General features: G+C 47.8%; 1 protein-coding gene across 2 annotated transcripts in view; it reads left to right on the top strand.

Moving 5' to 3' along the window:
• Positions 1-25,882, top strand: part of MIA3 (MIA SH3 domain ER export factor 3) — an 86,913-nt gene that overhangs the window by 49,860 nt on the left and 11,171 nt on the right. For both annotated transcript variants that reach the window (XM_073556776.1, XM_073556777.1), the window contains exons 7-21: positions 6,966-7,097; positions 8,052-8,073; positions 9,258-9,346; positions 9,424-9,501; positions 10,484-10,594; positions 12,826-12,897; positions 13,360-13,464; positions 13,641-13,763; positions 15,315-15,423; positions 15,634-15,689; positions 21,982-22,072; positions 22,403-22,541; positions 23,389-23,490; positions 23,713-23,773; positions 24,201-24,236. In XM_073556776.1, coding sequence (XP_073412877.1) covers positions 6,966-7,097; positions 8,052-8,073; positions 9,258-9,346; positions 9,424-9,501; positions 10,484-10,594; positions 12,826-12,897; positions 13,360-13,464; positions 13,641-13,763; positions 15,315-15,423; positions 15,634-15,689; positions 21,982-22,072; positions 22,403-22,541; positions 23,389-23,490; positions 23,713-23,773; positions 24,201-24,236 — 1,326 coding nt within the window. The remainder of the gene's footprint in view (positions 1-6,965; positions 7,098-8,051; positions 8,074-9,257; positions 9,347-9,423; positions 9,502-10,483; positions 10,595-12,825; positions 12,898-13,359; positions 13,465-13,640; positions 13,764-15,314; positions 15,424-15,633; positions 15,690-21,981; positions 22,073-22,402; positions 22,542-23,388; positions 23,491-23,712; positions 23,774-24,200; positions 24,237-25,882) is intronic.

The raw sequence follows: 25,882 nt of genomic DNA, 5'->3' as shown, positions 1-25,882 counted from the left end.
CCTCGTCGTCTTCCTCGGATGAAGACTCTAGCCGGTTCTGCTTCCCCTTAGACCAGATGGACAAATTAGTGAAAGCTATACGGTCCACCATGGGGGTAGCGGACAAAAAACGGGAACTCTCAGCACAGGACATAATGTTCGGGGGGTTGGACCCCAAAAAACGTAAAGCTTTTCCATTGAACGAAAAGGTTCAGAGCCTAATTGATAGAGAATGGAAGAGACCGGAGAAAAGGGGCTCCATGCCACCAGCCTTTAAGCGGAGATACCCCTTCGATAATCCGGTAGTAAACAGATGGGATAAAGCCCCGAAACTAGATGCAGCAGTAGCCAAAGCATCTAAAAAATCCGCCATACCATTTGACGATATGGCCTCCCTGAAAGATCCGTTAGATAAAAAAGCGGATTCTTTCCTTAAAGGGACATGGGAGATGTCAGCAGGCGCGTTAAGACCAGCGGTAGCTGCCACCTGTACAGCCAGATCTATGATGGTCTGGCTAGATCAGCTAGATTCCGAACTAAGAGATGGAGCTTCAAGATCATCTATTCGGAAAAATTTGCCCATCATTCAGAATGCCGCGGCGTTTTTAGCCGATGCTTCTGCAGACTCTGCAAGAATGGCGGCTAAAGCCGCAGGTCTGTCTAATGCAGCGCGAAGAGCGCTCTGGTTAAAATGCTGGCCAGGAGATATTCAAGCCCGGTCCCGTCTCTGTTCCATTCCCTGCGAGGGGGAGTACCTATTCGGCCCCGTCTTGGACGAATTGTTGGAGAAAGCTGGAGATGACAAAAAGAAATTTCCCAGTCTCCCGAACCCCTCTTACAGACGTCCCTTTGCCAGGAAAGGGTTTTTCCGGAGAAGGCCGTCCAGAGATCAGGGCAGATGAGATGATAAAAAAAGGAAAGGTACAGGATTCATGTTTGGGGGAGGACGCCAGGAAGGTCCAGCTCGGGATACGAAAAAGCCGCCCCAATGACTAGTTGCCCCAGTAGGAGGGAGACTAGCTGCCTTCTACCCATCCTGGTCTCTGATCTCCAATAGCAGCTGGATATTGGGGATAATAGCCGTGGGACTACGACTAGAGTTTTCTAGGGTTCCCCTTGATCAATTTAAAATCACCCCACTCAGGTCGTCTGCGGCAGAACAAGCTGCCCTGGAAGCCGAGGTTCATAACCTGTGCGCTAAGAAAGTCCTGATAGAGGTTCCAGAGGAAGAATGGGGGAAGGGATTCTACTCCCCTCTGTTCCTGGTCCGCAAACCGGACAGCTCCTTTAGGACAATAATTAACCTTAAGGCCCTCAACAAATTTTTGGTCATACGTCCCTTTAAGATGGAAACGATTAAATCTGCAATAAAATTGCTGTTCCAAAACTGCTTCATGGTGGTGTTAGATTTAAAAGACGCATACTACCATATACCCATCCATGCAGGCCATCAGCGGTTCCTCAGAGTGGCGGTTCAGTTGGATGGGTCAATTCGACATTTCCAATATGCGGCCCTCCCTTTTGGAGTGGCAGTCGCTCCCCGAGTGTTTACTAAGGTGATAGCGGAGGTCATGGCCCATCTACGTGAATCGAACATTCTGGTGATCCCCTACCTGGACGATTTTCTTATTGTAGGTAAAACGGCGAACCATTGTTTACAACAGCTACAAAAGGCAATGTCTGCCCTAGAACGGTTAGGATGGTTGCTGAACGTCAAAAAGTCTCGGTTGCAACCAATGAAAGTCCAACAATTTTTGGGCCTAACCCTGGATTCTGAAAAACAGGAATGCCGTCTGCCTCCGGACAAGCTTGTTCGCCTCCATTATCAGATCCTGAACGCCTCCAATAACCCCACCATGTCCCTCAGAAAAGCCATGTCCCTTCTAGGCTCTCTTTCGGCCTGTATCCCGGCAGTCCAGTGGGCCCAGTTTCATGCAAGGAAACTACAGAGCGAGGTCTTATTACATCAAAAAGTCCTTGGAGGTTACTTGGAGGGTCAGCTAACCTTATCCCGTAACACAAGGGAGTCCCTAGAGTGGTGGTTAGACAAGGATAACTTATCAAAAGGGGTGCCCTGGGAGTATAACGTAACCCGCATAGTCACCACGGATGCTAGTCCTTACGGTTGGGGAGCTCATATGGGTGAAATTTTAGTCCAGGACCAATGGCAACATCATCAGTTAGGAATGTCATCTAACCTAAAAGAATTGACGGCAGTAGAACAGGCGGCTAAAAAGCTCCTTGTGTACCTACAGGGCCATCACGTGCGAGTGTTCTCCGACAATCAGGTCACCGTGGCATACATCAATCACCAAGGCGGGACTCGTTCCAGACCCCTGATGTTTGTAGCAGAGCGGTTGTTCCATCTAGCAGAACAATACTTCCTATCTTTAACAGCATTGCATATAAAAGGAAAAGACAACATCACGGCAGACTTTTTAAGCCGCAATCGGCTAAAGCAAGGGGAATGGTCTTTAAACACCTCCATATTCAATCTGATTGTTCAAAAGTGGGGATATCCAGAGGTAGACCTATTCGCCACCAGAGACAACACGCAATTGAAACAATTCTGCTCCCTGAATCCCAGAGAAAATCCTCTGGCGGTAGATGCCTTCCTGATAAACTGGGACTTCAAACTAGCCTACGCCTTCCCTCCCCTATCTCTTCTACCCCTAGTGATGAGGAAAATCAGGAAAGACAGAGCAAGGGTGATAGTTATCGCTCCGTTTTGGCCCAGGAGAGCATGGTTCTCATGCCTCAGGACCATGTCGGTGTCCGATCCTTGGGTTCTGCCGGACATCCCGGATCTCCTGTCCCAGGGCCCAGTCTTCCATCCTCAGGTGGCTGGCCTTCATCTGACGGCGTGGAGTTTGAACGGTCATTATTAGAAGAGAAGGGTTTCTCCGCAGACCTAATTAACACCCTACTTAAAAGTAGGAAAATCATTACCATAAAAATTTACGTTAGGATTTGGAAAAAATTCCTTCAAAACTCAGAAGTAATCGCTGGGGATTCAGCACCTATAATGCAGATATTAGAGTTCCTACAAAAAGGTCTAGACATGGGACTCTCTACCAGTACCCTTAAAGTACAAGTGTCAGCCTTGGGGGCTCTGTTTAGCTGTAACATTGCTGGTAATTATTGGATAAGCAGATTCATTAAGGCAGCAGGTAGATCCAGGCCAATAATGAAGGATAGGTTTATGCCGTGGGACTTGAACCTAGTCCTCACTGCTATGACAGAGACTCCATTCGAACCTATCTCGTCGGCTTCCCTAAAAAACCTGTCCCTCAAGGTAGCCTTCCTGGTAGCTCTAACATCAGCTCGCAGAATAAGCGATATTCAGGCTTTATCTAGGTGTCCTCCTTATTTACAGTTTAAAGAGGATAGGGTAATACTTAGACCTGATCCAGCGTACTTGCCAAAGGTAGTTTCTAGTTTCCATAGGACACAGGAGATAGTTCTGCCATCCTTCCTCCCTAATCCAACTAACGAGAAGGAAAGGAAACTACACACCCTGGATGTCAGGAGAGGCCTCATAGAATATCTGTCAGTCACCGATCCCTGGAAGAAAGATAATGCCCTATTTATCTCTCATCAAGGCCCCAGAAAAGGTTGTAGAGCATCAAAAAATACACTAGCCAGATGGATTAGAGAGGCGATTGCAATAGCATACACATCAAAGGGCAGGTCGCCACCCGGAAAGCTGAGGGCGCATTCCACCAGGGCAATGGCAACCTCATGGGCCGAAAGATCAGAAGTCTCCATCGACCAGATATGTAAGGCGGCTACTTGGTCCTCTCCGAGCACCTTTTATAGTCATTATAGGCTAGACCTGGGTGCTTCCACAGACCTCTCTTTTGGTATAAGGGTGCTGCAGGCTGTAGTCCCTCCCTAAAGCTGATATTACTCTCTGTAAATCTCTCAGGTGGTGCTGTCATGGACGACCGAATAAAGTCTTAGTTAATCACCGGTTAACGGTATTTTTCGGAGTCCATGACAGCACCCGTATATTCCCTCCCTTTAGTTTAATTGGGGTGTGCACGTCTTTTTTCTTGTATATACCCACTGGTGATAAAAGTTATAATTGTAAAGAATACTGTACATAAATCATGCATTAACCTTGGAAGTCCTCTTGTGCTCTGTAATCCAACTGATGCGTGGGAGAGGTGCCACCCTTTTTGTATCTGTAGGTTTCCTGTTCCTAAAGGGCGGATCCCCTCTCTCAGGTGGTGCTGTCATGGACTCCGAAAAATACCGTTAACCGGTGAGTAACTAAGACTTTTCTCACTATGGAAACAACAAAAACCCTCACTGTAGCACTGATCCACTCTCGCCTGGATTACTGCAACGCTCTATTAATTGGCCTCCCCGTCACTCGACTATCCCCTCTCCAGTCCATACTTAATGCAGCGGCCAGGATCGTCCATCTGGGTAACCGGTACTCGGACGCGTCCGGTCTTCGCCAGTCCTTACATTGGCTGCCCATTCTTTATAGGATCCAATTCAAAGTACTTGTTCTCACCCACAAATCTCTCCACAGTGCGGCACCCCCTTACATCTCTTCTCTCATTTCTGTCTATCGGCCTAGCCGATCGCTGCGCTCTGCAAACGACTTTCGACTAACCTCTGCACTAATCCGTACCTCCCACTCCCGACTCCAAGACTTCTCCCGTGCTGCTCCTATCCTCTGGAATGCTCTACCCCAAGAAATCAGGACTATCCACAATTTGCATAGTTTTAGGCGCTCCCTCAAAACACACCTGTTCAGAGCGGCTTATCACATTCACTAATCAAAGTCATTCTCTGTGTAAGTGTGCATGTGTAGCCCATTCACTATCTCCATCCATCCCTCACTCCCGCAAGATGGCTGGACCTTCATTGTAAATACACCATTGTAAATACACACCTGTACTCTGTATCTCCCTCATCTCATTGTAGATTGTAAGCTCTCACGAGCAGGGTCGTCTTATTTCGTCTTATTTTGCTTTAATTATTGTTTTGTTAGTGTTGTTACTTATGACTTGTGTTTTGAAACTGTTAAACTGTAAAGCTCTGCGGAATATGTTGGCGCTATATAAATAAAGATTATTATTATTATTATTATTATTATTATTAATGTGTGTGTGTATATGTATGTATATATATATACAGTATTACCACAACCAAGTTTTGGTTGTTATGTCAGCGCAGGTGTTCATCCTTAGGATGCTGTCATTTTTATGGTTAATATATTGTATACATCTTGTAACTAGCTGTATCTAGGTTTCTTATCAATCCATATCCCTGATTCAACCCTGGTTGGTAATGATTATTGCTCTAGACTATTTTTAGAAGATTATCACGTGAGTAATATAGTTTTAAATGAATTAATAAGTTATATTTTAGGAGCCTACTAATAGTGATTCATTTTATTATTTTTTTCTTTGTTTTAAAATGGTTTTCTGGGGAAACAAGTCTTTATCGGGGGGTGGAGGTCCGACTGCTGGTACCTGCACCGATCGACAGAACACAGATCTTTTATCCCTATTGGAAAGTGACGTTGCACATCACCGACCTCCGCTCTGTTTATTCTGGACGTACGACCGCAGCTTCATTCTTTCTGTCGCTCCTCTTCATGACCAGGATAAAGATTTGCCATTGTGCCAATCTGTGCAGGTATCAGAAGTTGGACGTCATCTGACCAGTAAATTATCCCCCATTCAGCAGATGAGTTAACCCTTTTTTTACCATCAGATGACCCATCTGACGTCTATGCAGTTGACTTTTGTAGATGTGTGCTGTGGGCAAGCTCAGTGTGCTGTGCAGCATTCACTGTGCAGAGAGGCGGTTGATTATGAGAAGTATCAGGCTTAGTCATAGGGATAGCTGCAAGATTTTAGGATTATTTGTTAGTAGAATTCTAAAAAAAAAAAAAAAAAACAACCTCCCACAAAATAGACCCAAAACATAATGGAAACAAAAGTAATTTTCTGGTATTACCTTCACTTTACGTGATTAAAGGGATAATCCAGGGGATAAAAAATATATATTTTAAACCAATGGCCAAAAAAGCCATATTTACCTCTCCGATAAACAGCCGCTCATGTTCAGACTTTGCTTCCCCACCAGCAACTACTTTCTGTCAGAAAGAGGCCGCCTCTGGACGGGTGCTATAAGGGATCGCTGGGTGTGAAAAGTGTTTTATTCTACATCTTGCACAGTATGAAGGTGCTGCCACAGGGGGGCGACTGCTGCCTAAACTCTCACCAACCGCAGTGGCTAATGGGCGCCATATCATCTGTGGGCAGCCGCCCTCGCGCCGGCGTGGTCTCATCCTAAATGTTCAAAATTAGTTTGTGAAGCTCCAAGTTATTAACTACTGATCCTCCAGCGCATTCTGTGCAGATCGTCTCATACCCCTCATTACCCCTGATACTGACTCCAGCCCATATTGCTGGTGTCGGCAGCAGAGGGTAGTGGCTGAGATAGTCATTTTGGATGAGATTGTACCTTGACCGTCAGCGATTTAGCAGTTTCTTTAAAACGTTAGGTATCAACTTCTTGATTCGATTTCACTTGTGTCTCCTCCCGAGTGAAGAAAGTTGTCATCTTGGAGACTACACAGGTTGTCAGGCTGCTTCTGTCACATAGGAAAGGTCACATCTGCATGTCGGGTGGTTTAAGCCAGTGTTTCGCAAACTCCTGTCCTCAGTAGCCCCCAGCATCTCATGTTTTCAGGAGTTCCTTGGTATTGCACACTTGATGAAAATTATGATCAAAGAATCAGAAGTGTCCACTGGATCTCTCACCTGTGCAATACTAAGGATATCCTGAAAATGTGATCTGTTGGGAGGCCCCTGAGGACTGGAGTTTTTGCAAAACACCGGTTTAGCTCCTGAATGCCTCAGCTGAAGGCTCGGAGGTTGGAGACCACGAGCTTGTTTTACTGTCCATGTGTTTTAACATTTTCTATCAAGATTTACATTCTTACATTGACGTTACAGCTGGTGTCTGCTCTGCCCGAAGATTTCCAGCCCGGGCCTGACTTCCATGGCATGGACTGGGAGCCGGTCATCATCGCCTTCTTAGTGGGACTTGTCTCTTTCTTGATTTTCTTCTGGAGAACGTGTCTCTCGGTGAGTGCTCTCACAAGGCGTCCTCTCTGCCTGCACGTCACAATATAAAATAACGACCCATTTTCTTGTACTGATTTCTGCCCATCGGCGAGATATCGACTATAGGGATTTTTATTATCCAGCAAACTTCATGTGGACGAACTGTTCCCATACAGCAGGCAAATGGTCACCAGGGTTTACAAGATGTGCTGTCGGCAACACTTATCCTTTTAGACCCCATTATGGAGGCGTTTACTCATTATTCCTCTCTGATCACTGCCTGGTGAACTGGTGTACTTACTAACGTTCATTCAGACGATTATCTACCCTTGTCGAGGGGTCTTCACGGGGTATTCCCATATTGCACAGTATTTGCCATAATGCCTGATAGGATCAATTCCCACTTTTCAGACTTTTCCTATCGGATGAATGGAGGTCATGTGACCCCCTATTTAGAGCAGCCGCTTCTATTAATGGCAGAGGAGAGATGGGAGCGCTCCGCACTTTCTGTAAACCCCCCCATTGATTTTGATAAAGCCGGGGTCACAATACCCTCGTTCTCCCCATCTGTCTCTCACCTGTTGAGAGACCAGGATCCTGATTCACCCTCGGCTGCTTTCTCCAAGTCTTTGGAAGTTGAGAACAAGGCAGAGCGCGGCCACCTTACCATGCTCTGAATCGGTGAGCAAGGATTACAAGACCCCCCCCCCCCCCCCCAATTCTCCTGATATGTGAGGGTCCCAAAGTAATTGCATATCCTGGGGTGGGAATGCCCCGTTATGACCTGCTAATGGCGGCAGCAGCAGAGCGATCTCATACACATTGCATTAAGCTGGAAGCTTTTCTTAGCTTTCCGGTAATCTGACTTTGCAAGTGTCCTCTTTCACTCCCCGGCCGCCCCCGCAGTCCTGACCTTTTGTAGATGCATGTGTCAGAGGGACATTGTAGTAACACGTGTGATCTGTTCTCTTGCAGGTGAAGAGCAGAATGTATCAAGGTAAGTTTTCCTGATTGTCTAGATTTCGTGTGTGAATCATTACAACGCTGCATCAGCAAAACCTCTCACTATGACCGAGCAAGATTTAAAAGCAACCTTATTACTTCTGCTGGAGTTTTGGTTGCTTCCTTTCTTATATTTTAAGTTGTGCAGACTTTTTAGTTTAGAGCATCATTTAAAGGGAATTTCCTTCTCCAAAATCCTACCCCAATATGTAGTAGGTGCTGTCCTGCAGGCAGGAGGCAGGGGCGAGCGGTGCTGTCCTGCAGGCAGGAGGCAGGGGCGAGCGGTGCTGTCCTGCAGGCAGGAGGCGGGGGCGAGCGGTGCTGTCCTGCAGGCAGGACTCCCGGAGGCGCACGTGGTGCTGTCCTGCAGGCAGGAAGCGGGGGCGAGCGGTGCTGTCCTGCAGGCAGGAGGCGGGGGCGAGCTGTGCTGTCCTGCAGAAGATGTTAAAGTTGATAAAAACTCTTCATCTCTTCCTGTCTCTTCATTTTCTTCTCCTCTGATGAACTCGTTGCTGTCGTGTTTTTGAAGTGGGTGCAACCGAAAATTACACCACCGAAACCACAGCTTCCAACTGCTAAGTCACATCTTACCTTTAGAGAGAACTTTTTTGTTTTTGTTTTTTTTTCCAGCCATAGAGAAACCTAGAATTTAGGAAATGTGAACAAATGTATATATTCTTTATCATCACGCTTATTGTAATAAAGAATCGTGAGTCGCCATGAAAAAATATATATAAAATTCCCTTTTGGTGTAAAGTAAAAATGGTGAAAACTTTTTGTTGCGATCTTATTTTTGTGCTGTAATTTGATGGCTTGAAGTTATAGGCCTGAAGCCTGAGGCTGCACTACCGAGTTGTTCTCATAACAATGTGTCCCCTTCTGTCGGCTGCAGTGGAGAGGATGTAAACAGTTATTTGGAGCCACTTTCCTTTTTGTTGCCCGATGAGTCTGGATTGGAATCCACATCACACAAGGGGACTCACTGTCTCAGTAGTGCAGCTTCAGGCCTGTAACTTCAAGTTATCGTATCTCAATGCAGAAGTGAGATATTAAAAAGCCGCTTTCACATATTTTACTTTTCACTAAATTAGACATTTTTTTCCCCGCTGTTTCTTACATCCGAGACCAGAAGAAGCAACACTTTTTTTCTTTTCTTTGTTTTTTTTTTTTTCTTTCCAGTGAATGAAAAGCAGCTTGCAGAGAAGATCGCACTGCTGATGAAAGAGAAAAGTGAAGCTTTAGAAAGAATATCCGAGTTTGAACAAAAGGTAAATTGGGGAGAACGGATGCTTTGAAGCTTTGATGTCATCTCGCGGTAATTAACTCGTTACTTGTTAATCCGCAGATCAAAGAAGTGAAGGAGGCTGAAGGCTCGACCCAAAAGAAAAGCAACCACCTGCAGGAAGAGGCCGCCGCTCTCAAGGTATGGGTACATCCCTAGATTTCGACGAGGGCAATACTTGACTTTTAGCAAAAGTAAATTTAAGCTTTGTTAACCCCTAGTCATTTTTTGTGCTCATTCATTTCCTAATATATCTAAACTGGTCAGAGGTAAATGGTAAGAGGCAATACAATTCTGACTGGGTACAGCCAACGCTAAAGGAATCCTGTGCTGTTATACTGTGAGGATCAGTGTATGGATCATATTCAGTGTGCTTCCTCTAGTGGAGGCTGCAGAAATAATTTTTTTGCAGTGTGCTCCCTCTAGTGGTGGCTGCAGCAATACAAATATATTTTTTGCAGTGTGCTCCCTGTAGTGGTGGCTGCAGAAATATTTTTTTTTTAGCTGTGTGTTGATTGTAGGTGTGGCTATAGTAAGAATTTTTCACCTCTTTAGCAACATCTGCCCAACATTTGCAGTACAGTGGATGTGCGGACTTGCTGTGGATCGAGCTCAGAGTATCCGCTGCAGTTGGGGCCAGTTCAGATTGCAACAGTATAACCTCTTAGTTGCCTCTGTCAGTCGTGACATCAGCATTTAGGAAGTTAGCAAAGGGGTGGGGGGGGTCGCTTCTGACTCTGTTGACGTCTCCACAAGGTGATCTCAGGGTGCTGATGGGTCCCGGGCTGGGCTTTGTGAAAGACTAGAAATTACAGAATGCACTGCAATACTACAGTAGTGCAGAGTATTGTACAGACGATCAAGAGATTGCACGTTCAAGATTAACTACTTTTTACTATACGAATGCATTAATTTCTACAAGATATTGTCCGATAATTGTAGATCAAGGACAAGCATTCACTTTTCTTTAATATTTGAGGTTTCTTACATGTAGATGTTGGGGGTTTAATTAATGGTTTCAGTACTGAAGTTACCAGTGCATTGATGGATTAATTACCAGAAGGAGAATATAGAAACATTTATAAATGGAGGATATAAAGGTTTCCGCTTTCCTTTCCTCCAGGCGACGATTAAAGAGATGAAGAACAACAACAAGCAGTTAGACGCCCGAATGAGGAACTTGCTTCAGGAGTTGGAGACTCAGAAGGAACAGAACAAGAGAAAGCAGGAACTGGTGAGAAGGGGACGGCCGTGACGTTTATCTCGGGGGTCGCTCCTAGTGTGACAGACAGAAGTATTTTATGTAACTCCATGGCTTCTTGAAGGGAATACGTCAGGCTTGAAAGGTGCTCGGGATGTCTGCTACAAGCATGTTTTCTTCTGGTTTGTGTCAGACACACGGCAGCACTCCCTGCAACTGTAAGTGACTGGTGTGGTTTATGGAGGGGGCTGCCTGATTGCGGGAGTCTGGCTAAGCTAATGAACTGAGCAGTCGGCCAGCCCCCTTCACACACAGCGCAGGTCATGGACGATGCTGAAAACTCGGTCCCGCGTACAAGGTAGGAGGAGCTGCTGGGACCGGAGCTTGTAGATAAATATCAGGCCACCGTTCAGACATCAAGTATGTTTGACAGTTGCAGCGGTTACTAACTCGGAGGACCAATCTTTCCAAATATAAGTAAATGACAAAAATGTGTGTGACAGTTCCTAATGTCTCCCAAAAACGGGATCTGAGCTTCTGGATTGTGGCATCGATCCCAGCATGCAGAGTTGGATCCTACATCCCTCCGCAGCCCCCGTCACAGTGAAAGTGTGAGATCCCTCTCTGTTCATTAAACCAGCGTGGCCATGTCCTTTACTAAGTGGTTACTGAATGGTGACATCCTGAGAGCGCTAATCATTTGTGTCAGAGCTATGAGCGAGATATCACTATAACACTAAAGGGCATGTCACTCTAAGAGATATCGCTAGCAATATCGCTATAACTTGTGACGTTATAGCGATATTGCTAGCGATATCGCTGTGTGTGATACTTACCTACAACCCGTTCCCCCGCTGCTTATCGCTGATCGCGCGAGAACAGGCTGGACTGTTTCTCGTCGTCAGCTTCCTGCGGCGCTTCCTGCTGTGACGATGAGCGACGCGTGGAGCCGGGCGGGAGGACGCAGGATCGCCTGGTGTGACAGGTAAGTAGCGACCCCCGTCCCCAGCGATGTCGCTGGTGAGATCTGCCTGTGTGGCAGCTCACTAGCGACCACTTAGCGATGCACCAGCGATCCTGACCGCGTCATATCACTGGTCGGGATTGCTGGTGCATCGCTAAGTGTGACAGTACCTTAAGAGGGGGGCTGCAATTGGATATGGGGGGGTCATGCTCTCTATACTGGGATCCCACTGTGAGTGGAGCTGCGGAGGCATATGAGGTCATGCTGGGATCCCACAGTGAGAGGGGCTGCAGAGGCATGTGGGGTCCTGATCTCCATGCTGGGATCCCATTTGCTATAGGGGCCGTGGAGGCATGTGGGGTCCTCCTCTCCATGCTGGGATCCCATTTCTATAGGGGCCGTGGAGGCATGTGGGGTCCTGCTCTCCATGCTGGGATGCCACAGCCTTTAAGCTCAGACCTGACTTTACTAGAAAGTTTGACCCTTCCTTAAAAGGAGGAGGGCTCTGTGCACTTTTGGCAATAGATTGGCTGCGCACTCCTTTCATAAATAAAAAGGGCAGCCCCAGAACGGTGCTATGTGATCTTCAAGCAGATTTCCATATTTTTATTTATTTTTTTAACATAGAAACCTTCTTTAATGGACTTCTTTAGCCCAAATGTTACCATAAAAACTAAAATCCTTACCACTGCCCTAGCCTTCATTACCCTGCTCCTCTCTCTTCACCCTCTGCAATACTTCAGATGAACGACTTTACCAACCTCACTTGTCAGCACCATACTCCATATACTGACAATGCTTTAGACCAAGGCTTACACCATATATCCATTGGTGATATATGGCATGACTGCACTCCAGAATGTCGCTTTAAGAACGTTTTGAATGAACGGGAAAACATTCACCTCCTCTAAATGAGATGTCTAGTAATGGACATCCCCTGCTTAATCAATTAAGGGCCCCCCCAAAAAACTTTCCCCAGTGGTATTGTTCCAGCGAGGTCACCACTGATGTTCCTGGTGGATAAAGTGACATTCACTGCAGCGGTCCCGTGACACAACAAAGTCCCGTCATCCGCTGGGAATACCAGCGCTGACATGTGTGAAACTATACCGCTGGGGTATTGAGTTGATATGCATGTACGACTGACTATTAACAGACATCTATCCATGTGTTTCTCATCTCTTAATGTATACTGCATATGTACTCGCATGTATGTCTGCCTTCCCTTTTCAGAAATGATCATAATTGTAGATTAGTATGTCATAAATAGATTGAATAAAACTACTTTGTCTGTTTGCAGATCTATGAAGGGCAGAAATCTGTAGAGCAGCTGAAAGATCAGTTTGTGCAAAACTCTGCGGAGCTCTCAGAGGTAAGCTCAGTCCCCCCCGAGGGCAGCTGTGTTCTCCGTGAATGGAAATACTTCATTAAAGGGGTTATCCAGTGCCTCTTACTTTTGCATCAGATGAGATTCGCTACTGACATGGCCTCTTGCCAGGTATTGAGGGCTCTGCAGGCAGGTATCGCACTTCTAATTAATAAGATACCTGTCTGCCATGCATGAGACGTGCCGAGCAGCCGGCTGCAGCCACATCAGTAACACATTTCAGTCTCTTATTCCAGAGGATCTGGATTTGTCTCTTTGTTTGAGGATTTTGTTTTTTAAACATCCATATGTCTTAAAACATTGACTGTCATAACATGCCCTTTCCATGTGTCCTTTTTGAGCTAGCTCCTCTGAGCCAGAGGGAGAAGCTGCTCCTATCAATCACACAAATGTTAGCAGTGCCCTTTCTTTTTATCACTCATTTTGTCCTTTATTTTTTTTATTCAGTTGCAAATTGCATTAAACGAGGCAAAAATGAAAGAGCAGAAGGTCCGAAACGATGTCCGTATTTTGCAAGAGGAGAATGCCCGGCTGAAGGACAGGAAGGAGCAGGTGTGACCTGAACTGAACTCCTTACTAGTGTCCTATCTCTAAGTCACCTCCGACCGCTATTTCTCCTTGTTATTTAGTAACATTTACTAGTGCAGCTGCTTCCGGGCACCGGCAGATGGTTTCCATTCACTGCATGTTACTATTCATCTTCACATGTCATTTTCTTTTTGTTGTAGCTCCTGCAGGAAGCGGACGGATGGAGCGAGAGACAGCGGGAGCTCGACGAGCAGATCCGTCTCCAGCAGAAATCGCACAAGGATTTGGAGGAAGCTCTGGCCTACAAAGAGAACGAGATTGAGGTAAAATGATTTCTCTGATGTTTTAGGTTCTTTCCATCTCGTTACATTTGACCATTTGGCTGTGACCTCCCTCCTGTATTCCCTGTTAGACAATCGGGTCACGAGCACCGATTCCTCCAAGCCAGGCAATACAGAATACATAAATATTTAAGGGCTTTTCTTTCTTTTTTTTTTTTCACTAAACGTTCATTTCTGACGTTCATGTACAATGTCAAGATCCGCCTATACATCCAACTCAAGTGTTTGTCATGTGAGCACAGATATGTGACTTGCATGGTTTTACGGTCACGTGCCAAGGAGCTTCTCACATAAAGGTGAGGACATGCATCAAGTCACTCTCATAGGGACTGCTACACATAGCTGATTTCAGGCATTTCAGAGCTCTGTATGCAGGATCCATGGGGGGTCCCAGTGATCAGACCCCAAGAAATCAGCAACTTTAAATGTTGTGAATAACACCTTAACATACAGCACCTAAAAATTATCTATAAAACATCCAGGCAAATAGTAGGAAACAGCATCAAGGTCTAGGATCATAGGGTTATTATCTGGATCCCTAGAGTACTAGAGCTGTGAAGGAGTCTGTGCATCTGGTGGTCCAGTGCAGGGAGGGGGTAATGTCTGTGTAGCTGATGGTTCAGAGAAGTGAGGGGGGTGAAAGTGCTACACCTGCGGATTGGGCAGAGCTCAGGGAATTACATATTAGCTTGTCTTTAGCTTTTGAGCTGCACCAGCTGTTTTTTCGAGGGGTCACGAGTAACCACATTTTTGTATTTCCATGTTTTTTTTGTCCATTCCCTCCATGATGGTGTGGGCGTCCTTCTGCATACACACAATATCACATTGGCCTATGATGTGCATGTGTGAGAGAGGAAGATCAGGGAAAGGAGAGGTCACGTCTCTGCTCACACCACAGTTATTACCAGGCGGCATCTGAGGCATTTTTATATCTCGTATATCAAAATGATATCGTCCCGTGTGCGCCAGAACCACAGCTCCCAGACATACATGCAGTATTATAGCACGGAGAGATTCTACTAAAGCAGAACTTTTCATAATTAACCTTAAAAAATCACAGTGTGTTATCCAATAAACTAGAAGTAAAACCAACCATAAAGGCAGAGCTGCCCGAAGCCGTGCAATGGCGCCTCACTCACTCGGTCACATCAGCAGGAGAAAGCCAAGTGTATATCAATGACCAATAAAGCAAACATCTCACCCGAGCCAAACTGAAGGACGTGGTAGTCTGTAGAGTCTCATGGGCTTCAGATGAAGCTATGGACAAGGAGAAGACCCATGTCGTGCCCCCTATGTGACTCACACCTTGACGAGGGCAGTACCCAGGTGTGGAACTAATCTAAGTGACCCCAAAAACAAAAATTCCTCCCGACACGTTTTCACCTTAGTAGTAAGGCTCCATCAGGGGAGTATATATTAGTGAACACCCTGTGACTGTTTTTTTTTTTTTTTAGGTTAAAGTTGAAGTTCTGTTTCTGTAGAAAGTCTCACTGCTCCAATACTGGGTTCTTAGGTCTCCCCTTATATCCTTAGGTCCTGACTAACTGCATCGTGCAGCTGAAGCAGCTGGAGGAGGACACTGGAGATGATATCAGCTGGCAGCCGGCGGTGGACAGGGAGCTGGAAAACGGAGAAATCCCAGGTGATAATACTACAGCAGATATGTAACGTGTAATACACCGATCAGCCATGAAATGCACTGACGGACACAGGGGAGCTACACAATGTGCAGCAGAAGGCGGTAATATGGCTGATGGGTGTATCTAGTTATAGATGGTATGTACATGCGCTGTGTTTCTTATGGCTTAAATAAGCTCAGGGTTTTCTTTTTTTTTTTTTTTTTTTCTTCTAGAGAAACGCAAGGAAAAGATGAAGATGCAAATAAAGCAGATGATGGACGTGACGAGGGTGAGGCTGCTGAACTCTGGTTATTTATGTGGTGATGGATCCAACCTACAGATAGAAAGATAAAACGTGTGATAGATATAGGGGCTGTACGAGGGCTGGATGGTTCTTTAGGGAGAAGGCAGGCATGAGTAGATCCTGCCATGTGCTGATGAGCTGGGACTTTCTCCTCTGACCGCTGACATTTGTCTTTTCTTTATCGCCTTATTGGGGGACACAGATTACCATGGGTGTATGCTGCTGCTGCTAGGAGGCTGACACTATGCAAAACAAGAAAATTAGCTCCTCCCCGGCAGTATACACCCACCGACAGGCACCAAGCACCTCAGTTTGTGCTTAGTGTCTGTAGGAGGCGGACCGGGATCTCCCCAGATCCGCAGTTTTTAATCCAATTTTTCTTTCAGGTTTAGCTTGAACTTTTTAATCTTTTCCTTCTTTTATCTTTTAGGTTTTTTCCAGTGGGAAACAGGGTATAGTTATCACCCTGATTTCCTATATCATGCGGCTGAGCGAGCAGTGTGGTGTCACCCACATCGCAACTCTCAGTACCGCAGGCAGGACTTTTCCCTATCACCTTCCAGTGATAAGGGTTGTGGACAGGTGGCTGGTCCTTGCCGAATCCCCCTCCTCACCCCTTTCTCGGGACAGGGCTGAGAGGAAGACTGCGATCGCAGGTATTTCAAGCCGTCTTCTGCAGGATGCGGGTACAGAGGACTCCTTCCCCTCCCAGCGGCCTGCCGTTTCCCCGTGGGCCCCTGTGGTCATCCTCTTCTGGGACGTCAGGTAAGTGCCTGTACGTTCCCTCCGGCCCCGCATAAGCTTCAGTGCATGGGAGAAGAAAAAAGGACCTTGGGAGGCCCACAGCATTTGAATCTCCCGAACTTTCTGCCTGCCGCGCGCTCACACAGCCGCTTGCGGTCCTCCCCTTCCCCTGCTCTAGTCAGGGAGACTCTGGGGTTCCCCTCACTCACCGCAGCGTCGCAAGCAGCAGGACCGCGATCAGATGGCCACTTCCTTAGCGCGGTATGTCGGGGTCGGCATGGGGCTTCGGCGCCGTCACTTTCGCTTTCACTTTCCCCTCAGCGCGGGGAATTCTTCTGCTCCCTCCTCCCTTCCTAGCGCGCTCCTTTCAGCGCGCCTTTTCTAGCCCATCACAGGGCTTCTTTCTCTTTGAGATGCCGGCCTCCCCCTTCTGCCATGCCCTCTCCGTCGCTATTAACCACTCACGGCGCAGCCGCTAAGCTCCGCCCCCATCTTCCAGCACAAGGATCTCCTGTTCCTAATCACTCCTTCCTGCGCTGCTCGGCGGACACTTTGGCGTTTCTTCTGCTGCTCGCACAGAATCTCGGTAGGCTCTGCTCTGAGGCAAGGATTAGCTCTCCTTGGCAGTTATTCCCTAATTCCTGCGGCCATTCAGTGCAGTTTACTTATGCCCAACCCTTCAGGGGATCTCTGCTTCAGGCCCACCGCTATCTATTACGCCTGTGCGCGCTGTAAAAAGAAGTGGGCATCGGGTCGGTCGTCCCCATTCTGCCCCCCCTGCAGTCCTTCAAATATGTCAGCATCTCAGGAACGCACAGAGTCCCGGCCTGAGGGCGCTCTTCCCTCCTCTCTCCCCCCGGAGTGGGCCGTTACAATGTCACAGTCTGTTTCTGATTTGACAAAAGTATCACAGTCGCTGGTCCACGTCTTAGAACGATTACCTCAGCTATCCTCAGCCACCTCTGCCCCAACCGCCTCTCGGGGTGAGTCGTCCGCACCTGACCGCGACCTTCAGAGAGACAGACAGGGTAGGACTTCTAGGAAGCGGGCTCTGTCCACTTCGTCCTCGAGCTCGCAGGGCCCTTCCGCTCCCAGGCCTCCTTCTCCTTCCTCGGATGACAACCTTCAGTCAGGCGATGATTCTCAATCGGAAGCTAGTTCTGAGGGGAACAGCGTTTCTAAAACGCGGGACATGGTCGATAGTCTTATTGCAGCTATCTTCCAAACACTAAAAATTAAACAGGATGAGGCTCCACCTCAGGAATGCTCGGTTCTCCTTAAACGAGCAAGACCTCCGTCTCGAACCTTTCCCAATCACAACGATTTCGATACTACCTTATCCAAACACTGGGAGCGCCCTGAGCAACGTTTCTCAGGCCGCAAGTACTTGGATGTTCTGTACCCCTTTGACGCAGAACTGCTCTCAAAGTGGTCCAAGGCTCCCGAGGTGGATCCTCCAGTTTCCCGGATAGCCTCAAAAACGGTGCTCTCTCTACCAGATGGGGCATCGCTCAAAGATCCTTCTGACAGGCAGATTGAATCTCTAGCTAAATCTATCTTTGAGGCATCTGGCGCCTCTCTCTGCCCTATTTTCGCATCCGCCTGGGTGGCGAAAGTCATTTCCGCTTGGGAAAAAATTCTTCGCAGAGGCATCTTAGCGTCAGCTCCTCAAGACGAGTTGGCGGATCTTGCAGATCAGATTAACCATGCGGGTAAATACCTTTTGGCCGCCTCCTTGGACGCGGCCGGCTGCTTTGCAAGGGCTAACAGCAACATAGTAGCTGTACGCCGAGTCCTCTGGCTAAAGTCATGGAATGCGGACACTACTTCAAAAAAGTCGCTTACCAATCTGCCATTCCATGGCTCTAGACTCTTTGGAGCAAAGCTGGATCAGATAATTTCCGATGCCACTGGAGGTAAAAGTACTTTTCGCTTCCCCAATGTCGACCAAAACGTTTTTTGAACAGAAAGGGTTTTCGACCATTCAGGCCCTTTCGTCCCTTCTCTGCCACGGAGAGAGCCACTCAACAGGATCGGCCGCCCGCAACCAGGGAGCGGGATCAGAGGAAACCTTCCTACAAACCCGCTCCTCGCTGGAGATCTAGAGGACAATATTCCAGATCTGCAGGTGCCAATTCCGGCAGATTTTCGTCAAAGTGACGGGTCACCCCCACCTGGAATTTCTTCCAGAGTGGGAGGCAGACTTTCCTCTTTCGTGGATGCTTGGCTGTCCGTTGTCGACGACGCTTGGGTCAGAGAACTCGTCGCATCCGGATACAAGATCGAATTTGCTTCACTCCCGAACAGACGGTTTTTCCGGTCTCGGCCTCCGCGACAGCAGGTCCAGATTCCGGGTTTTCTGCAGGCCATTTCCTCCCTTCTTTCCGCCGGAGTCATTGTTCCCGTTCCCTCAAACGAACGGTTTTCCGGGTTCTACTCCAATCTCTTTGTAGTCCCGAAGAAAGACGGCTCTCTTCGTCCTATTCTGGACCTCAAATTGCTCAATCACCACGTGAAGATTCTTCATTTCAAAATGGAGTCTCTTCGGTCGGTGATTGCTTCCATGGAACCCGGGGAATTTCTCTGCTCGGTGGACATTCGGGATGCCTATCTGCACATTGCAATTTGTGCGCAGCATCAGAAGTATCTTCGATTTGCGTTTCAGGGAGACCACTTTCAGTTCACAGCTCTTCCTTTCGGCCTAGCTTCAGCGCCCCGTGTTTTCACGAAGGTGATGGCGACCGTCATGGCCATCCTTCGCTCCAGAGGGATCCTCATCATCCCTTATCTGGACGATCTTTTGATCAAAGGTTCGTCTCGCCAGGACTGTCTCCAGAGCCTTCAGATAACTCTGGACACTCTCAGCTGCCTAGGTTGGCTAGTCAACAAGGAGAAGTCCATTCTGATCCCCACCCAGCGTCTGACCTTTCTGGGCATGGAATTCGATATGAAGCTAGCCCGTGTTTTTCTTCCAAGGGAAAAATTTACAACTCTTTCCAAGGGCATCAGGACTCTCAAGAGGCCTGCTCCCATTCTGTTCTGCATGAAGGTCCTGGGGAAGATGGTGGCTTCCATGGAAGCAGTACCCTTTGCGCAGTTTCATCTTCGCCCCCTCCAGCTGTCTCTGCTTTCAGCCTGGGACAAGACCACGATGTCCTTGGACCGTCCTATTCGGCTTCCTCTGAGTGAGGCAGTCTCTCACTTGGTGGCTACGGCCAGCGTCAGTTCTCCAAGGGAGGTCCTTCCTTCCGCCTCAGTGGCAAGTCATCACCACCGATGCGAGCCTTCTAGGATGGGGGGCCGTGTTCCATCAGAAAGCGGCCCAAGGACGCTGGAAGCCACAGGAGTCTCTCCTCCCAATCAATCTTCTGGAGATCAGAGCAATCTTCCTGGCCCTTCTTCATTGGCAGCCCCTCCTGTCCGGCAAGCCAGTCCGTATTCAGTCGGACAACGCCACGGCCGTGGCGTACATAAACCATCAGGGGGGCACGCGCAGCAAGCAAGTAATGTCAGAAGTGGCCAAGATATTCCGCTGGGCAGAACGTTATGTTCCGACAATCTCCGCCGTCCATATTCCAGGGGTGGAAAACTGGGCAGCCGACTTTGAGTCGCCAGGGCCTAGCGTCCGGCGAATGGTCCCTGCACCCCGCAGTCTTCTCTCAGATATGCGACCGTTGGGGCACCCCGGATGTCGATCTCATGGCATCTCGGATGAACCACAAGGTGCCGCAGTTCGTAGCCAGGTCCAGGGACCCTCTAGCCGTCGCATGCGACGCACTGGTGACTCCGTGGTCCCAGTTTCAACTTCCTTATCTGTTCCCGCCTCTGGCCTTGATCCCTCAAGTGGTCAAAAAGATAAAATCGGAAGGCGTACCAGTGATTCTAGTCGCTCCAGATTGGCCAAGACGGCCTTGGTACGCGGAACTGGTCAACATGCTCGCGGACGTCCCCTGGAGGCTTCCAGACCGTCCAGACCTTCTATCGCAAGGCCCCCTTTACCACGAGAATTCTCAGTCTCTGAGTTTGACGGCATGGCCATTGAGACCGCAATTCTGAAGGAATCAGGTCTGTCCAGTCAGGTTATTCAAACTATGATCAGAGCCAGGAAACCATCCTCTTCCCGCATTTACTATAGGTACTGGAAGGCTTTTTTCCGTTGGTGCGATGATAAGAGTCTTCCCAATGTCCTTTTCTATCCCATCTATCCTTGGGTTTCTTCAGTCTGGGTTAGACGCGGGTCTGTCCCTCAGTACGCTCAAGGGCCAGGTTTCCGCTCTCTCTATCCTCTTCCAAAGAAGAGATAGGTTTTGACCTGTGGTAGAGAAGCTTTCTGCAAGGGGTTTCCCACGTGGCTCCTCCTCATCATTCGCTAATAGACCCGTGGGATCTCAACCTTGTTCTTGGCGCTCTCCAGAAGGCGCCGTTCGAGCCTCTCCAGGACATCCCTTTGTCCCTTCTCTCTTGGAAGGTCACCTTTTTGATCGCCATTTCATCCATCAGAAGAGTTTCTGAATTGGCGGCCTTGTCTTGTCGTTCCCCTTAACTGATTCTCCATCAGGACAAAGCCGTTCTCAGGCCCGTTCCTTCTTTTCTTCCAAAGGTGGTTTCCGCTTTCCATATCAATGAGGATATCGTCCTTCCTTCTTTTTGTCCGGCTCCATCTCATCCTCTTGAGAAGTCTCTCCACAAACTGGACGTAGTTAGAGCCCTGCGTGTCTATCTCGCCATGACTTCTTCCTTTCGTCGGTCCGATTCCTTGCTGATCATCTCTGAAGGTCGCCAGAAGGGCCTTCCGGCTTCCAAATCCACAATCGCTCGCTGGATTCGTTCTACAATTCTGGAGGCGTATCGTCTTCAGGAAAAGCGACCCCCTCCGGGAGTAAGAGCTCATTCCACCCGGGCTGTGGCGGCTTCGTGGGCTGCTCGTCACCAGGCCTCGGCCATGCAAATTTGCAAGGCCGCAACCTGGTCATCTTTGCACACTTTCACGAGGTTCTACAGGGTTCATACCCAGGCCTCGTCTGATGCTGTTGTTGGTAGGAAGGTTCTGCAGGCGGCGGTGGCTCACCGGCCGACCTAAGCCTTTCCGTTACTTTCGTTCCTTATTGCTGTTCCCACCCTTGGGACTGCTTTGGAACGTCCCATGGTAATCTGTGTCCCCCAATAAGGCGATAAAGAAAGATGGATTTTTGGTTCTTACCGTAAAATCTCTTTCTTGGAGCTTTCATTGGGGGACACAGCACCCTCCCTGTTTAAGTTGTACCGTGTTGGGTCTTAGAGTCCCTTGTTGGGTTGGTACATATGTTTAGAGTTTTCTCGTTGCTTCTCCTACTGCTTTTTCACCAACTGAGGTGCTTGGTGCCTGTCGGTGGGTGTATACTGCCGGGGAGGAGCTAATTTTCTTGTTTTGCATAGTGTCAGCCTCCTAGCAGCAGCAGCATACACCCATGGTAATCTGTGTCCCCCAATGAAGGCTCCAAGAAAGAGATTTTACGGTAAGAACCAAAAATCCATCTTTTTCTTTCTCTATTAGGTAAAAACCACGCTATCCATTATCGAGGAGGAGAAAGATCTGTATCAGCGAAAACTGACAGACGAGATCTCCTCACGGCACGATCTGGAAGGTGAGATGGGAAAGTACAGTACAAATTGTAAAGTAGTCACCAAGGGCCGAGGCATCAGATATGAGATGTAGTAAGGGTTCTGGGGACCCCAGAAGATTTCCATCCTGTTGTCACCTATGAGGCAGCCGTCACTAGCACACGCTGGGGCTGACTCTGTACCTGAATAATACACTATATGATAATGTTACCGTCCGCACATCTCTGCGTTTTATCGGGAAGGTGTTCAGTTTAGCATACAAGGTTTTATTTTCAGCGTCTTTCCACATGAGACTTTCAGCCGTTTCCGCACTATATTCATAGTAGAGATGTTCCCTTTTCTCTCGTCTCCAGAGGAAATTAAGCAACTTCAGCATGACACCAGCTCCCTGCAGTCCGACAAGACCCGACTGGACAACGAGTGCAAAACTCTGCGCCAGAAAGTGGAGATTCTCACCGAGCTTTACCAGCAGAAGGAGATGGCGCTGCAGAAGTGAGTGGCGCCATTACCGGACCTGGGATTGGGAGAATTCTGGGAACGTCCGCAATAATTGACAGTGTGTGAGGGGCCAATGTCAAAAAGAAAAAACAAGCACTTTTTTTCTCTCATTTTTTTTTTTTAGAAGTAAAGAAAATAAATTCAGCTATTTTTTTGTTTTGTAATGGATCTTCCCACCTTTTAACTTTTTGGCTACCAATAATTTTGCTATGAGCTGGTAGGCAGCATTTTTAGATCATGCCAAAAGCTAATAATCCTGTATTAACGACTTGCTGGATTATCCATTATCCATCATCTGCATTATATAGGTAGATAGACTTTCATTAACCCCTTAATGAAATCCGTAGTACGTTTCGAATGTGCGCAGCTCTTGTATAAAAAAAAATTAATACGAGGAGATCAAAAAGTCATATGGACCCCAAAATGGAATAATAAGATGACCGCTCGTACTGTGAAGAACAAGCCCTAGTACAATCCTGTTGACTGGGAAAAAAAGAGGACAAAGTTAAAGCTTTTTTAATGCCGGGATGAAGTGAACAGTGGACGCTGGTACATCTCTCATCCGGGAACCCATTTACCCTTTATTCTTGGAGCCGGCCCTGGTTGCGCTCCTGCTTATTTTTTTTAGAAGGGAACATCAACTGACTCCACAGATGGGGAAAGTAGGAATAATTAGAAGGGGGCACAGCTCCACATCGGAGCGAGAGCCACCTTATTCTCAGGATCTGTGGTTGTCCCCAGGGTGAAGTGATGGCATAACCATGTCTTTAGAGGATGAAATTACCTTTATATTCAACACCTCTAATCCTGGCATCTGTGATTGTCTTGTAATCCCCTTTAGAAAACTTACCCAGGAGGAGTACGAGAGGCAAGAAAAGGAGCAGAAGTTATCCGCCGCTGACGAGAAAGCCATCGTGGCCAGCGAAGAAGTGAAAATCTACAAGTACGTACGTCCACCTCGCCCCTGGTGGAGCGCTTCTCCTGCTGTCCAGCCGCACTCAATATCACATTAGTCCACATGATTGGCCCAGAAAATCGGCCCAATGATTCATGTTGGTTATCAGGGATTGTGACTTTGAGTTTGGTGGAGATATTGGGCGCTGCAGGCGATCCTTCATGTCTTCATGTCTCTCCTTTTATAACTCCTCTTCTTCCGTGCACACAGACAGCGTATTCAAGAAATGGAAGAGGAGCTGCAAAAAACGGAGCGATCCTTTAAGAATCAGGTAACATTACCCATCAGGTCACTCACCTTATATTTATAGTACAGCCTCCATACACTTTCTCCTACCCCCAGCCTGTATATAGACGTAACATTAGGATGAGGCCGATAATATGGAGAATAATCTGTACTTATATTTGGCTCTACAATCAGGAAGCAAAAAAAGAAAAAAAAGTAAGTAGAGACCAGACTGAGACACAAGAAGACAGGTCCTTGCCCTAGGAGCTTGCACTCTATGGGTGGGAAGTCCCTGCACACATAAGATTGTGAGGACATCTGACGGATGTGTGTGATCAGCTACTTATTGATCCGAAGTGTCTTCCTCTCTGGGGACATTCGCCGCTCTGCCCTTCAGCTTGGTATTGCAGAGGAGGGCGTAAGTGTAAGGTTTTATTTTTTTTTTAACTTTTTTTTTTTCTCTTAATTTTAAGATTGCAAGTCATGAAAAAAAGGCTCATGAGAACTGGGTGAGTATGAGAGACGTTCCTTATTATACATCGCTGTCTGCAAACTTCACTACCAGGGACGTCCGTGCTTCTTGCCCATCTCTAAGGACCCCGTCACACATAGCGACTCACCAGCGATCCCGACAACGATATCAACGTGTCAGCATCGCTGGTGAGCTGTCAAACAGCTTCGCCAGCGATCAGCACCAGCGACGCCGAGCGCCCGGCGTCGCTGTGCACGCTAGTTACCAGCGCGCTGATGCAGGGAGCTGGTAACTAAGGTACACATCGGGTTTCTAAGTGATGCGCGCTGCTTAAAAACCAGATGTTTACCTTAGTTACCAGCTCCCTGCATCAGCGTGCTGGTAACTAGGGTACACATCGGGTTTCTAAGTGACATGCGCTGCTTAGAAACCTGATGTTTACCTTAGTTACCAGCGCGCTGATCGCTGGTCTCCCGCCTGTCACACGCAACGATGCGTGCTGGCCAGCGGGAGACCAGCGATCAAAGAAATGTCCAGGGCATTCCAACAACGATCAGCGATACCGGCAGGGGGGCCGGTCGCTGGTCAGTGTCACACACAGCGATCTCGCTGGTGAGATCGCTGTTGTGTCACAAAAATTGTGACTCAGCAGCGAGATCGCTATGTGTGACGGGGGCTTAAGACTTGCCGTGATTAAAGGGAATCTGTCACCCATTTTTAGTGATGTCATGTAAAGATATTCAATTCTGTGTCACATAAGGATTGTATTAGGACTTTTGATTCCCCCAGACCCGCACATTTGATGCATAAATACCTTTTTTTTATCTTGGTTGGGGATGTATGGAAATCGCAGTCTGGTCCGATGGGCGGGGCTTATTTGTCTTCTACCACCCTCCTCCTCGGCATGCTGAACGTAATCTTCATCTGTGAATACCACAGATGCCGTAGGTTTTCCGCGCTTGCGCATTGAAAAGGCCTCTGGCGCTTGCACAGTATGCTTTGCCCAACTGTGGGCAAAGCGCATAATCGGTACTGCGCATGCGCCAGTATTTTTCAGTGCAGTCTATGCCCCGGAAGTCTTCACATGCAGGACACACTTCCGGGGCATAGACCGCGCTGAAAAATATCGGCGCATGTGCAGTACCGATTATATGTTTTGCCTTTTCAATGCGCAAGCGCAGAAAACCCTGCCCATTGAACCAGACTGCGGCGATTTCCATACATCCCACTGTACAAATTGTGCATGTTGCTAAATAGCACCACTTAGACCTGATTAAGCCGGTGTACTTATCCATGGGAGAATGTTATAATCCTAATATAAAAATGTACATTTTAGGGGTCTAGCTAAACCATGAGAAAAATCATGAGTCCAAGAGTATTCAGTCTCCTCCAAAACAGCCTGACAGCTGCAGCTTGTACTGAGCAGTGTGAGTTCTCAGCAGCAGAGAGAAGGTACACTGAGGAGGAGTAGTCAGACACCTTAGGTGGATGGAGATGCAGCAGGGAGGAGGTACACTGAGGAGCAGTCAGGTGGGTGGAGATACAGCAGCAGAGAGGAGGTACACTGAGGAGGAGTAGTTAGCTTAGGTGGGTGGAGATTCAGAAGCAGGGAGGAGGTACACTGAGGTGCAGTCAGGTGGGTGGAGATTCAGCAGCAGAGAGGAGGTACACTGAGGAGGAGCA

The sequence above is a fragment of the Dendrobates tinctorius genome, unplaced genomic scaffold (assembly GCF_039654945.1).
Source record: "Dendrobates tinctorius isolate UK_male_01 unplaced genomic scaffold, ASM3965494v1 ptg000239l, whole genome shotgun sequence".
Lineage (NCBI taxonomy): Eukaryota > Metazoa > Chordata > Amphibia > Anura > Dendrobatidae > Dendrobates > Dendrobates tinctorius.
Note: the sequence above shows the minus strand (reverse complement) of the source record. Positions and strands in the feature narration are given on the sequence as shown.